Raw genomic sequence first — 13,826 nt, 5'->3', positions numbered from 1 at the left:
CATTTTTTTTCTTGATTGATTGGTTGATTTTTCTTTTGTTTGTTTTAGATTTATAAAGCAGGTAGATGCTTATCTTTTTTTTTTTATTAGTTTAGGTCTTCTCTTGTTTGTTTGTTTGTTTGTTTGTTTTGAAATAAGACCGTCCCTTCTTCCTTCAACTCTGGCCTACAAACATCCTCTCCACTCCTGCCCCTCCCCCTCCCTCCCTCCTCCTCTTTGTCATGAGGCAGAAACCCGAGACTTGAGACGTACGTTTTGAAGCAGACGTCTGATTGATTTTCCCGCTCTCTCTCTCTGTGGATCAAATTAAACCGTACTTTTTAAAAATTCTTTTTTTTTTCTTGTTTTCAGAATGTTAACATTTTGTAAATATTCCTTTCTATTTCTCGGTTTGTTTAAAAAAAAAAAAAAACAACGAAACAAAAAGAAATACAGAGTGAATTTAATTTATTGCTTTTTATTTAAATGTGAATTTTTCCTCATTCTTGTTATTCTGTCATGTGGAACTTTGTTTCACTTAAGCTTTTCAACTTTTAAGTAATAATTACAACATTTTGTGTAAATATTTCATAAAATGAAGAGTATACAGAGTTTTATATATAGAGAGATATATATGATGATGATGATGATAAGTATTTGTATAAAGAGTGTATTTTATTCAGATCCCCGTCCTTGGCGCGGTTGGTTAATCTGGCAGCTGTTTTTCACACTGATCTCACAATGAACCTGAAATTGGAAGAAAGCACGTCATGTCTAAAGCCTTACTCTTTATAAACGCGTTTTTACGCCTGTGTTTAAATTTAAAGTCCCATGTATTCATGTGTATGTGATGTTTAGGATCGAGCGCAGACCTGAAGAGCGAGCTCGCCGTACTCCGCGCAGCTTGGATACGAAACTGCCTTTACGTCACTTCTTCCTTTAAACACAGCATGAAATCAGAAAACCTTCGTCCGAGAGCCGTGACTTTAAGCTTTAAGGATCGTATTTAAACCTCGGATGTGTTTTTTTTTTTTTTTTTTTTTTTTGTGAAATATCCTGATATAATTGTAAACTTCTGTCCCAAGTGCAATATGAATGAACACACACACTCTGACAGAGCGCTGTGTGAGACTAGAACGCAGAACCTGACACGAGTGTGGTTTTTTTTCACCTGAAGGACTGAAGCCCGAGTCGTAGCTCCCTCTGTCCTGTAAATACCAACGGTGCGTGTGTTCGCCATCAGTTGTGCTCTATGCAATACTGCTGTAGCAGATCAGTGTGGAACAAATAAACACATATTTACAAAATCACGAGTGTTTGTACTCTTTTGTTTTTGTTTCCTACGAAGGAGGTCCAGAATTACACACTTGCACACAACCGTGTAGTCATGGAATAAATACAGTTCAGAATTATTGGCACCCAGTGTATATGTAATTTATGATTAAAATCAATGCAGAAATTCTTTTTATTTTTTTATTTTTTTTACTCAATCTGGACAAATGAGGATGGTGAGGAAGTGAGTCGTATGAACAAGCTAAACATATAAACCAAATCTTCCAGCAAATATCACAAAAATAATTTTTAAATAAAAACTAACAGAAAAGTACAGGAGCAAGAGAAGCTCTGCAGTATTACTTAAAAAAAAGACTCAAAGTTGTCTGGGAGTTACAGTATTGCCACATCCCCCATACAGTCCTCACTTCACTCCAAGACATTTCCACTTGTTTGTGCCACTAAAGGAGTTCCTGGAAAGCTGGTGTTTCAGTCATGAATTAGCTGATTCACATCTGAAACGCTGGCCTCCCAGGAACTTCTTTTAATGTCTTTTTTTTCCAAACGTGGAAATGGCTGGGAACGAGGTCAGGACGTGAAGCAGGTGGCTCGATCACGTCTCTTAAGTTCTGGGAAAACTGTCTACCTTGATGGTGTCCAAGCACTAGTAAAACACTGGGATACGTGCATTAGTGTATTAGGGGATTATATAGAGAAATAAAGGGAGTTTTCACTCTCATAACTGTGTTCTGTTATTCTGTACAATCAACAAGTCCGGGTTTGTCTCGAAGCAACGCTTGAAATATCAGCATTCGTTCAAGTTTGTTGAGAAGCCGGATCAGCTGAATGTCAGTATTCTTATTTAGAGCTGAATAAACACCTTTTGTTTATTTATTAATTTATTTATTTTGTTGGCCAAATGTCCGCACCAGATTTGTTAGTTTTAGCACTTTGATTAACATGATTAACACTTGTCTCAGTTTCCTGTAACAGTTTCCTGGAGCGACAACTTTCCCAGACATACAGTAGACTGAGAGCGTTGTTTACATCTGAACAGATCTCATTTTCTTTCAACTGAATTATAAAGGGGGATTTCAAGATTCATAGATAGACTCACTTACTCACCCACTCACTTACTCACCCACTCACTCACCTACTCAATCACTCACTCACCCACTCACTCACCTACTTACTCACTCACCTACTCACACTCACCCACTCACACACCTACTCACACACTCACCCACTCACTCACTCACCCACCCATTCACTCACCCCTCACTCACCCACTCACTCACCTACACACTCACTCACTCACTCACCCACTCACTCACTCACCCCTCACTCACCCACTCACTCACTCACCCCTCACTCACCCACTCACTCACTTACTCACCCAGTCACTCACTCACCCACTCACACACTCACTCACTCACCCACTCACTCACTCACCCCTCACTCACCCACTCACTCACTTACTCACCCAGTCACTCACTCACCCACTCACTCACTCACCTACTCACTCACTCACCCACTCACTCACCCACCCACTCACTCACTCACTCACCCACCCACTCACTCACCTACTCACTCACTCACCCACTTACTCACCCAGTCGCTCACTCACTCACCTACTTACTCACTCACCCACCCATTCACTCACCCACTCACTCACCTACTTACTCACTCACCCACTTACTCACTCACCCAGTCACTCACTCACCCACTTACTCACTCACCCAGTCATTCACTCACTTACTCACTCACTTACTCACTCACCCAGTCACTCACCCACTCACTCACTCACCTACACACTCACTCACCTACTCACTCACTTACCCACTCATTCACTCACCCACTCATTCACTCACCCACTCACTCACCTACACACTCATCCACCCACTCACTCACTCACCCACTCACTCACTCACCCACTTACTCACTCACCCAGTCATTCACTCACTTACTCACTCACTTACTCACTCACCCAGTCACTCACCCACTCACTCACTCACCTACACACTCACTTACCTACTCACTCACTTACCCACTCACTCACTTACCCACTCATTCACTCACCCACTCACTCACCTACACACTCATCCACCCACTCACTCACTCACCCACTCACTCACTCACCCACTCACTCACCTACACACTCACTCACCCACTCACTTACTCAACCACTCACTCACTCACTCACCCCTCACTCACCCACTCACTTACTCACCCCTCACTCACCCACTCACTCACTCACCCACTCACACACTCACTCACTCACCTACTCACTCACTCACCCACTCACTCACCCACCCACTCACTCACTCACTCACCCACCCACTCACTCACCTACTCACTCACTCACCCACTTACTCACCCAGTCACTCACTCACTCACCCACTCACTCACCTACTTACTCACTCACCTACTTACTCACTCACCCACCCATTCACTCACCCACTTACTCACCTACTTACTCACTCACCCACTTACTCACTCACCCAGTCACTCACTCACCCACTTACTCACTCACCCAGTCATTCACTCACTTACTCACTCACTTACTCACTCACCCAGTCACTCACCCACTCACTCACTCACCTACACACTCACTCACCTACTCACTCACTTACCCACTCATTCACTCACCCACTCACTCACCTACACACTCACTCACCCACTCACTCACTCACCCACTCACTCACCTACACACTCACTCACTCACCCACTCACTTACTCAACCACTCACTCACTCACTCACCCCTCACTCACCCACTCACTTACTCACCCCTCACTCACCCACTCACTCACCCAGTCACTCACTCACACACTCACTCACCTACTCACTCACCCACCCACTCACTCACTCACTCAATCACTCACCCACTCACTCACTCACTCACCCAGTCACTCACTCACTCACTCACTCACTCACAGACTGACTGACAGTTCGGCTTCCTTCAATGAAAATCAGACATTTCTTTAAAGCTGTCACTTCCCGTCCGGTGAATTAAAGACCGCTGATGAGAAGAAAACAAATAACAGTCAGAATTATTCAAAATACATTTTTATTGTAATATTATGAAAGTTTAGTTTTATATTAGCACACACAGCGCCACCTGCTGGGTTCCTTGTACACCTACAGATGAGTTTATTCAGTGTGTGTGACGTCATGTTGTGTTGGATGTACAGGAGACTAATGTGTTTCTTTATCACATTACTTTATTTGTGTAATAAAACACTCAGGTGTGATTATAGTAAAATATTATACTGAAAGAGCATGAAATAAAATAAATAAAATTCTGTGACAGCGTGTCCCGAGGCGCTTCATTCCACATACACACCACACCGATGATTACATTTACTTTAAACCACGTTAGAGCCGTTAATTATAACACAAGACCAAATAATCTTAACTTTATTTTACTGCAATAGTAAAAGTGGATTTATATGGTTCTGTTTAAAATAAGGTTTAAAGTCTGGTACGTCTATATTTATTGATCAAAACTAAATCCAGGTTAAAGTTTAATGCTGTTTGTTGGTGTAACTTTAATCTGAGTGAAAATAGCGTATAAAACTATAACAGATTCATTATTATTTGTTAATTATTACCGTAGAAATTCTTCATACGTATCTTTGGTAGTTGATCTATTTCTGTGCAGTTTACTGCGTGTGTAACCTCCACACTGATGATATTAATAACGTTCTGGTACTTTCTGCCCTCAGGACCATAAATACCTGAGATGAAGCTCGGCCTGAGCCGGTCATACAGAAACAAGAGCTTATTAAAAACTCGTGTTTAAGCTTTTCTCTGTGTATCCTGTGCTAATTTACAGGTTAAACGTCTGAACTCTTATACTGTATAAAGTGCTTTGTTTGGTAGTGAAGTGCTTCAGTGCTGTTTGGAGGCTGAAATAACTCGGTGTGTCACAGCTGCTCCGCTGAAGGGGTGAAGCGAGTCTGCTGAGGGAGGAGAGACACACAGAGACATGGCGAAGTGGGGACAAGGAGACCCGCGCTGGATCGTGGAGGAAAGAGCCGACGCCACCAACGTTAACAACTGGCACTGGTGGGGTTTAACGTCCACAATCTAGCAGGAGTGCAGCTACTAAACACCTGGAGTTCATTTATAATGAGCTCGCTTTTGAACTGTGTGGGTTTTAGTCTATGGTGAAAGTGTGTGTGTGTGTGTGTGTGTGTGTGTGTGTGTGAATGTAAAGACAGCCTGCTGATAAACAGTACTAACTATTCAGCAATGTGCATGCTTTTTTAAAATAAAATATCTAAATTGTCTCTTAAATTGCATGTAGTTCATTTAAATGTTTATAGGAAACAAACTTTAGACTCAGTTACTCCAGAAAACACGACATTTGTATTAAATCAGTGAAAACTGTAAACTATAAACCTTTAATCCTATAAAACTTGTTTTATAATTTATTTATTCATATCATTTTAGACTTCTTGAATTAAATAGAATTTTGTAGCTTTATTACATTAAATTCAGCTTTAATGTTCATTCTAAGGTTAGTGTTACTAACCTGAGGTGATTATAAAGATTTTTTTTTATAATAAATGGGAGTGCAAATATATATTAAGCAGATAAAATGTTGAATAAAATGATAAATTGTTGAAAATATTTTTAAAAACGTGACTGTAAGTTATTTTATATATGTGTAAACTAGTTGATTAATAACATTTTTAAATAATGTATACTAAATTAATGATTAAGTTTAAATTTCTCAAAAGGTCTTCGAGGTGAGATTATAAAGATAAGAGAGCGAGCGAGAGAGAGAGAGAAAAAGAGAGAGAAAGAATAATAGTGGACAATCAGAGATAATCCTCAGGGTGTAAATTAGGTGTTAAGATTTGTTTAAACTACAGTATAATCAACTTTATTAGCTGAATTACTGAAGTTACTGCTAATCGTTCTTAGAGTTCTCAGATTAATGCACTATAATCATATGTGTTTAGTTCTAATAAACGCTGATATGTGTGTAGAGTGTTTGTCCTGGTCTCTTTCAACGTTAGCAGCCGTACACCCGGCTCCAGCGTTAGCTCCAGTGTTAGCTCCAGCGTTAGCTCCACCATTAGCGAGAAGCCTCTGGAATTCCGTTCCTCTGTTCCTGAAGGCCATTAATAGAAATGTGTCATGTGGAGACTGGAGTAGCAGATGGTCAGAGAGTCGAGTGCTGAGCACGAGATCAGGAGAACTCTGTGTCCATTCAGATCCGTGTGTAATGTAGATAAGCTGTTTATGGTTTATTTAACTTTATAATTATGGTGTAAGAGTGAGCAGAGTGCCTGTACGTATAATAAAAAGACTTTAGGTTCAGACTGTGCTGTTGGAGTTAAATACTGAGTGACCGGGGAGAGGAATTTATAATTGATTATTTTCCTGTAACAGCACATCTGCAAGTGGTGTATTTCTCTTACACACGCAACTGATGAAAATACTTTAAAGAAACATGTAGCCTAAATACTAAATAAACATTATAGCAGCTATAAACAGTTATTCCCTCAGTAATTCTCACTCTTAAAGCCTTTGATATCCTAACAAAGAATCAGAAGAGAAATAAAACCTCAAACAGCTTTACTGTACCTCTGGTTGTTATAGAACACCGAGCGTGGAGACTGCTTTCATAAATTTTACATTAAAAAAACTTTGTGTGAAACTTAAGAGTGCATAAACATAAACCTGTGTTTTGGATTTGTGGCCTGTACTATTGCTTTTATAAAAAATGAATCACCGCATTCTGAACCAACAGCTTACACACTGTGTACACAGCTATAGTTTAGGCATGGGCTCTTCATATATTTATTTATTGCCTAATTACATGCAGGGTGCCAATACTTCTGGATCTGATTTCAGATTTCCTTATTCATTTCGTTACAGGACGGAGCGTGATGTCACACCCTGGTCCCAGGACATTCTGAACGAGCTCCTTCTCAGAGTCCGTGTGGAAAACGAAGACGGCTTCTGCCAGATCACGGACGTGAGCGAGATCGAGGGCGAGGCGTCCATTAACAACCGCAAAGGCAAACTCATCTTCTTTTACGAGTGGACCATTAAAGCTTCATGGACCGGTATGTTCACGCTGTTTCACTCACGATTCGTTATTCAACAAATTTTGAAGATAATCCCGTTCATGTTCTTCCCATCTGGGTTCTTTTTCTTCTGCTTTTAGGAACCGCAAAAAATGGGATTAAGTATAAGGGGAACGTCGAAGTGATGAACCTGTCAGATGAAAATGACATGGATGATCTGGATGTAAGTAAATTTACTGCAGATGTACTTAACTATCTTATGACTCGAATCAGATTTAAAAGCTCAGAACTCATTAATCCTTTCTGACTCTGAGGAAAAATGTTCTGATGAGACTCTGAGTGGAAAAATCTTCTTAATTGTTCAGACTCAGTGGTGAACCTGTGATTTGACCCAGACGCTCATGTAATATTTATGACCTAATGAAGATTCCAATTGAAAAGTGTGGAAATTGTCTCAGACTCAGTTTGTCAAATGTTATGACTCTGATTGTAAGTGGAAAACTTGTGCCTCAAGTCAGACCTTAAAAAACATTTGACTTGACTCAATCAAAGTGAAAAAATTATGACTTGCCTCAGATGCTGAAAAAAAATGTCATTTGACTCAGAATCTGGAAAAGCCATGACTTGACTTAGACTGTGACCCCTGGAAAAGTCTTTACTTGACTCAGACTCTGGAACAGTTGTGGCGTGACTCAGGATGGAAAACTTTTACACTCATCTGATACTCAAGAGTACACTGGCAGGTACTTTAAACTCATATTTATTGTCCTGTGTACAGATTTGCATCACGGCGTGTAAAGACCAGCCCCCCACACCTCTAACTGCCCTCATGAAGAAGGAGGGAGAAAAGGAGGTCAAACTGGCTCTACAGGGCTACGTCTTACATTTAAAAAAAGGTGAAATTAATTTGAAAGACTCAGATGCTTACTTTCAGGATTGAGACATGTGTGTGTGTGTGTGTGTGTGTGTGTATATATATATATATATATATACTTGTTTCTGTAGAGTTCTCTCAGGGTATGATTCTGCCCAAAGCTGAGAGCGTCAGTACGCAGCAGACGAACGTCAAACTGGACAAAAAGAACCCGGTACGCTCTCACTGCTTTTTGAATTTATATATAAGTATATAGTATAAGTTTTGTGTCATCTTCTCTCCTTCATCCTCAGAGCTGCTCCTCTGCCGCCCCTAAATCACCAGGATCTGGTGTGAAAATCTCCACGGCCTCATTTATTCTGAAGGAGACGTTCCTCACCTCACCCGAGGAGCTTTACAGAGTCTTCCTCAACCAGGAGGTCAGGCTCCTTCTCCAAAAGTCACACATTTTATTTATCATTTAAATGACGAGGAGGGGGGATGGTCTGTTATGACACATGTATAGGCTGATTTTATATAGTAACATATGAATTACATTTAATAAAATGATAATAAATTTAAGTTAATTATATAATAATAATAATTTTGCTCCATTTGATAAAAATATACATATTTAATATTTATTTAGATTAAATTAGTAAAAAATTGTATAAATGAAATGCATAAGAGGCAGTTTTGACACCTGCAATGCAGCTGTCACTTCAATAAGCCACACCCCTAATTATGCATTATGTTATGGCTTAATTTAATAATTTTAACCCATATAAAACACCCACTTTACAATTATTATGAATGAGAAATCTAGCTACGGAGACCAAAATCTTGGGGTAACGTTGGCTCTATTATGAGGGATGGACTCACTTTTGGAGCCTGGTTCCTAGTGGTTGTTTGAGGAACTACATGTTTTGCCACTTTTGCAGAATAACAATAAACATAAAATGGATGAGCATTTCTTCTGCAAATTCTGTTTAGGAGCTGAGTGAGTGATTAAATAGACGAGAACTGATTGAAACCAGTGAGAGTCTGACTAGAAGTTCAGAGCTGGTGCAGATAGTGATTCAGGCACCGTCAGTATAAAAGTCCCACGAACCCAAACAAGGAAACCCGAGGGGAAAAACACAACAGGGATAACGATTAATTTAATTAAAAATCAATTTAAAAAAAGAATAAAAAGCATTTAACAGTTTTGTTTGTTTTTCTGCAAAACACTGTTTTTTAAAGTAGATGAGCTCAGACATGTTTACATCCTCAGGACTGTACATGTAGACCTCTGGTTTAATTTAAATAAAGTGTTCAAACAATTTGCAAAAGATTTATTCTGTGCTCTACTGTATTGTGGTTGTTTTGCATGCGGAGATGTCCTCTTTATTTTGTTTAAAGATCTATCTAAAGCCAGGCTGTAACCTCCTGGCAGAGGCAAGTAGGTTTGGGTTATACAATATTGTGGTACGTGGTATTAATTCTTAGTTTTTACCAAAATCACAATATATCACTAACGACTGCCATTTAATATGCAATAGGATGCATTACTTTATACACGGTAATGATTGATCTGTTTAATATTCGTAGATGGTTCAGGCGTTCACGCACCTCGCCGCCTGTGTGGACGGGGTGAGCGGAGGACAGTTCCGGCTGATGGAGGGAAACGTGCACGGACACTTCGCCGAACTGGTGAGGACTGAAAAGTCATAATCATTAACACCTCACTGGAACATTTAAATTTTTAATTTTTACCTCCTGCTTTTAGCTAGAATTTTTCCCTCAGACTGTTACCTCACACTATATCTTTATCATTTTCTCTCACACCTTTGCAGTTTTACCTCACACTTTTACCTCAGACATTTTGTTTACATGTTTACCTCAAATTTTTACCCCACACTTTAGCCTTAGACTTTTATCTTATAATTTCACTTCACGTTTTACATTTCACATTTTTAATTGACACATTTACCTTAGACTGTTCCATTTTTTATGTCACATTCATTAGCTTGTACCTCACCCAATTATCTTACATATTTACCCAGCGCTTTTACCTCTCACCTTTACCTCAGACTTTTTTTTTGTTTACATGTTTACCTCAAAATTTTATCCCACACTTTAGGCTCATTTTAACCCAGCTTTATCTCAGACATTTACCTCACATGTTTACCTCAGACTGTTCTATACCATTTATAACACATTGTTACCTCACCCAATTATCATACACATTTAATGACACTTTTACCTCATGCTTTTACCCTTCAATTTTACCTGGCAGTTTTTTTCCTCACACTTTTTCCTCACACTTTTACTTGACATATTTCCTCCAGACTTTACATTCAGACTTTACCTCACCCTTTAACTTCACATTTCTACCTCACAGGTTCCAAATCAGAAAATCGTCATGAGATGGAGGTTTTCATCCTGGCCTGCAGGTACGAAAAAGTAAAACTCTACAACTGTACAACTAAATGCAAAGTTTGTACACCCTCTATCAGTTACAGAGATAGAAATGTCAGTGTTTCATAAAATTAAGTTTTCAAAAGATTACATAAAAAGCTTACTTAGAGCCAATAATGTAAATAAAAGAGATTCACATGGCAAAAAAATGTCTGTAGATTTTAGATAAAATTGTGAATTTTTCCTTTTTTTTTGGTGGATTGAACTAAATTTTTAACTTGTGATTCAAAAAATTCCCAGAAAAACTTGCTCATTCTAACTTTCTCCACATATGAAGAGCATGTGGGCACAAACTTTTGCACTCAGCAATAGAATCTTTATTCTTAATGTACTTTGCAGAAGAGGAAGTCCTGTTTCATGGTTAATTAAAACATTTTCTTTTAGTTTTTAAGCCAGCAATACTTTTTTTCAGGACACTTCTCGACAGTCACGCTGGACTTTACAGACCGAGGAAGTGAGACCGTGTTGTCAGTGGAAGTCAAGGGCGTGCCCAGCACAGAGGAGGAGAGAATGAAGGAGGGATGGAAGAGATATTACTTTGATGCCATTAAACAGACGTTCGGTTACGGAGCTCGGATCTGTTGAGACACATTGAGTTTTCTAATTTATTTTCCAAAGTATAATGATGCTGTGATGACTGGAGAGAAAACATCACGAGCATAGGCATGTTTGTACTGTACACTACCAGGTCAAAAAAAAAAAGGCGCCATTTAGAAGGGTCACTTTATTGTATTTATTAAATCAAGCTAAGAAAACAAACAAGAAGATTTGAAATTTCTGGAACTGGGTTAAGAATCCTTTAACACATTAACAAAACCTGAAAGGATAAGTGCTGAACCATTAAAAATGTGGTAAGAAAAAAATCAAGAATGGAGATGATTTAAATGCTTGGTGATATCGCATGGTAAAAAAATCAACTGTGAAAACCAGAGCTATGTTTTATAGTGAAAGTAAGAGAATTTCCACACATACAATGTGTTAAGAACTCACTGGATTGGGACTAAACAGCTGTGTCTCCTTAAGAAAACCACTCGTTAGTGAGAATCACTAGGAAAAAGGCTTCAGTTTGTTAGGAAGCATAAAGACTGGACTTTGGAGTGATGGAAAAAGGTCATGTGACCTGATAAGTCCAGGTTTAGCCTATTCCTGATTGATGGGGGAAAGAAAGGAAGGACATGAAGTGATGCTCCCATCATGCATAGTGTCCACTGTACAAGCCTCTGGAGTGTTATGATTTGGGGTTGATCAGTTACTCAGGTCTAGACTCAGTAACCACCTAAATATACTGAACCACCAGGTTATCACATCTATGGAGGTTTTCGTCCCTGCAAAAAATGGTTCTGGGCGCATGAGGAATCATTTTCACAAATATACTGACAACCATATTGTGTGCTGTAATTACAGCTAAAGGTGACGGAATGAAATATTAGAGTTTGTAGACTTTTTTTTTTGTCAAGACAGTGTACAATAAAAAAAATTTGTACTGCAATGACCAGAAATGAAGAGCAGTCACTGTTAGCAACTAAGATTATTCAGGGTCTTATAAGTGTTTTATTCCACTTACAACATAAAAATAAATAAATAAACAAATAAAAAGGAATTAGATAAAAATATTTTATAAAAAAAAACACAGCCTGTGATGTTACCAAAAACTGCAAAGTTATACACAATATTTATTACAGTAAATGTCACCATATAATTGATTACACTATTACTTTAAATAGAATAATCTTAAAAAGGTGAAGAATTTCAGATCAAAGGCATCAAAGTTTGTATTTTTTAATTAGTAAAATGTTAACAAGGTATACAGTATGTTTCATTAGTTAATGAAATACTTCCTAGAGAGACAAATCACTAACTCATCTTCAGAACACCAGATTTAAACGTTATGTTTCCACTCAGAGTCTGTGCCTAGTTTTAACAGATAAAAAAACAGTAAAAATTCAACTTTGTGTTTATTTTACAACAATTTTACTTCTACTTTCTACCAGCAGTGTGATTTGATTTGTGGATATGTACAGTACATGTGGGTGCTGTGATCACTGAAGGGTTCAGTGGTTCAAGTTTAAAATCATCTTCTTCCTGAATATATAGATGATATAAACCTGAATTATTTATGATGATGTATTTCACTATTAAATAAACAGTTGAGAAAAGACACCCTTGTCTTTGCCGAACCGCTTAATTGTGCAGGTGTGAAAAGTATTGGCACCCCTACCCATCCATCGATGTAAAGAAAGTACCAAAAATACTTCAGTATGATCCACAGTATGATGATGTCCACACGACACACCGAAATTGATTTCATTCACAGTATGAGATGCATTTTAGACACACTATACAACTATGGATGTGCAAAACACATTTAACATCCAAAAAATTTGCAAGCGATATGGAAAAAATATGTGACTTTAAAACATTACTCTTTTTAGAAGGCAATAAAGACTTTATTAGAGATATATTTAAGCAACACCACCCTCAATGTTGTTCATACAAAAGTTCTACAAATGGAATTTATTATACATACAATAAAGTATGATATGTTTGTTTACTTTATCATTTATTTTGCTCCACTAACACATATCTGGAGCTAACTAACCGCAACTGGCGGAGCTGGTGACCAACAGCCAAAAGGTAAGGAGAGTAAAGCATGGAGGTGGTGGACAGTCCTGAGAATCTAGAAGAGTTACTTTATATTTCCACTTATTCCACTTTAGAATATCAGCTCTGTTAGCTTCCAAGTTCCTGGTTTGAATACCAAATAGTTTTTGGAAAGCTAGTGCGCCATGTAGGGTGTACAATCCCTTGTTCCACGCCCGAAACAGTGCCCTTGATCAGGGGTTAGAGAGGGATTTGGGATTCAGCCTTGTGTTAGAAGATGGTTAGCTTTCTACGTGTAAATAAAACAACACTGGAGCGATTCAGAAGGACTTAGAAGTGATTAGTGCAGAGACGGCGTGTTGTTTAAGACGCCATAACGTTATCAGATGTGTGTTCTTACTGAAAGTGCTTCTGTGACTGGGTGTGAATGTGGGTTTTGATAGACAGCTGCACTCTCCTCAGTACTGCGGACCGTACAGACCTACTCTCACCCACGCTGAGACACACAGTTAGTGTCATTAACCACTGGACAACACCTGGGACACGCCCACTGGGACACGTATAGTTACACCTCACAGGTGTAACTATACGTACACATAAGGTACTATACATACAC

The 13,826-nt window shown here is 38.7% G+C and overlaps 1 protein-coding gene across 1 annotated transcript; it reads left to right on the top strand.

Annotated features, from left to right (window-relative positions):
• Positions 1 to 4,995: 4,995 nt before the first annotated feature.
• On the top strand, positions 4,996 to 12,189 carry ahsa1a (AHA1, activator of heat shock protein ATPase homolog 1a). The gene is made up of 9 exons (XM_053489257.1): positions 4,996 to 5,320; positions 7,145 to 7,335; positions 7,437 to 7,519; positions 8,075 to 8,192; positions 8,302 to 8,384; positions 8,464 to 8,589; positions 9,740 to 9,841; positions 10,533 to 10,584; positions 11,022 to 12,189. The coding sequence occupies exons 1-9, from the start codon at positions 5,241 to 5,243 to the stop codon at positions 11,192 to 11,194; spliced, it is 1,008 nt and encodes a 335-aa protein (XP_053345232.1). The 5' UTR covers positions 4,996 to 5,240; the 3' UTR covers positions 11,195 to 12,189.
• Positions 12,190 to 13,826: the final 1,637 nt, after the last annotated feature.

The sequence above is a fragment of the Clarias gariepinus genome, chromosome 27, assembly GCF_024256425.1.
Source record: "Clarias gariepinus isolate MV-2021 ecotype Netherlands chromosome 27, CGAR_prim_01v2, whole genome shotgun sequence".
NCBI lineage: Eukaryota > Metazoa > Chordata > Actinopteri > Siluriformes > Clariidae > Clarias > Clarias gariepinus.
Note: the sequence above shows the minus strand (reverse complement) of the source record. Positions and strands in the feature narration are given on the sequence as shown.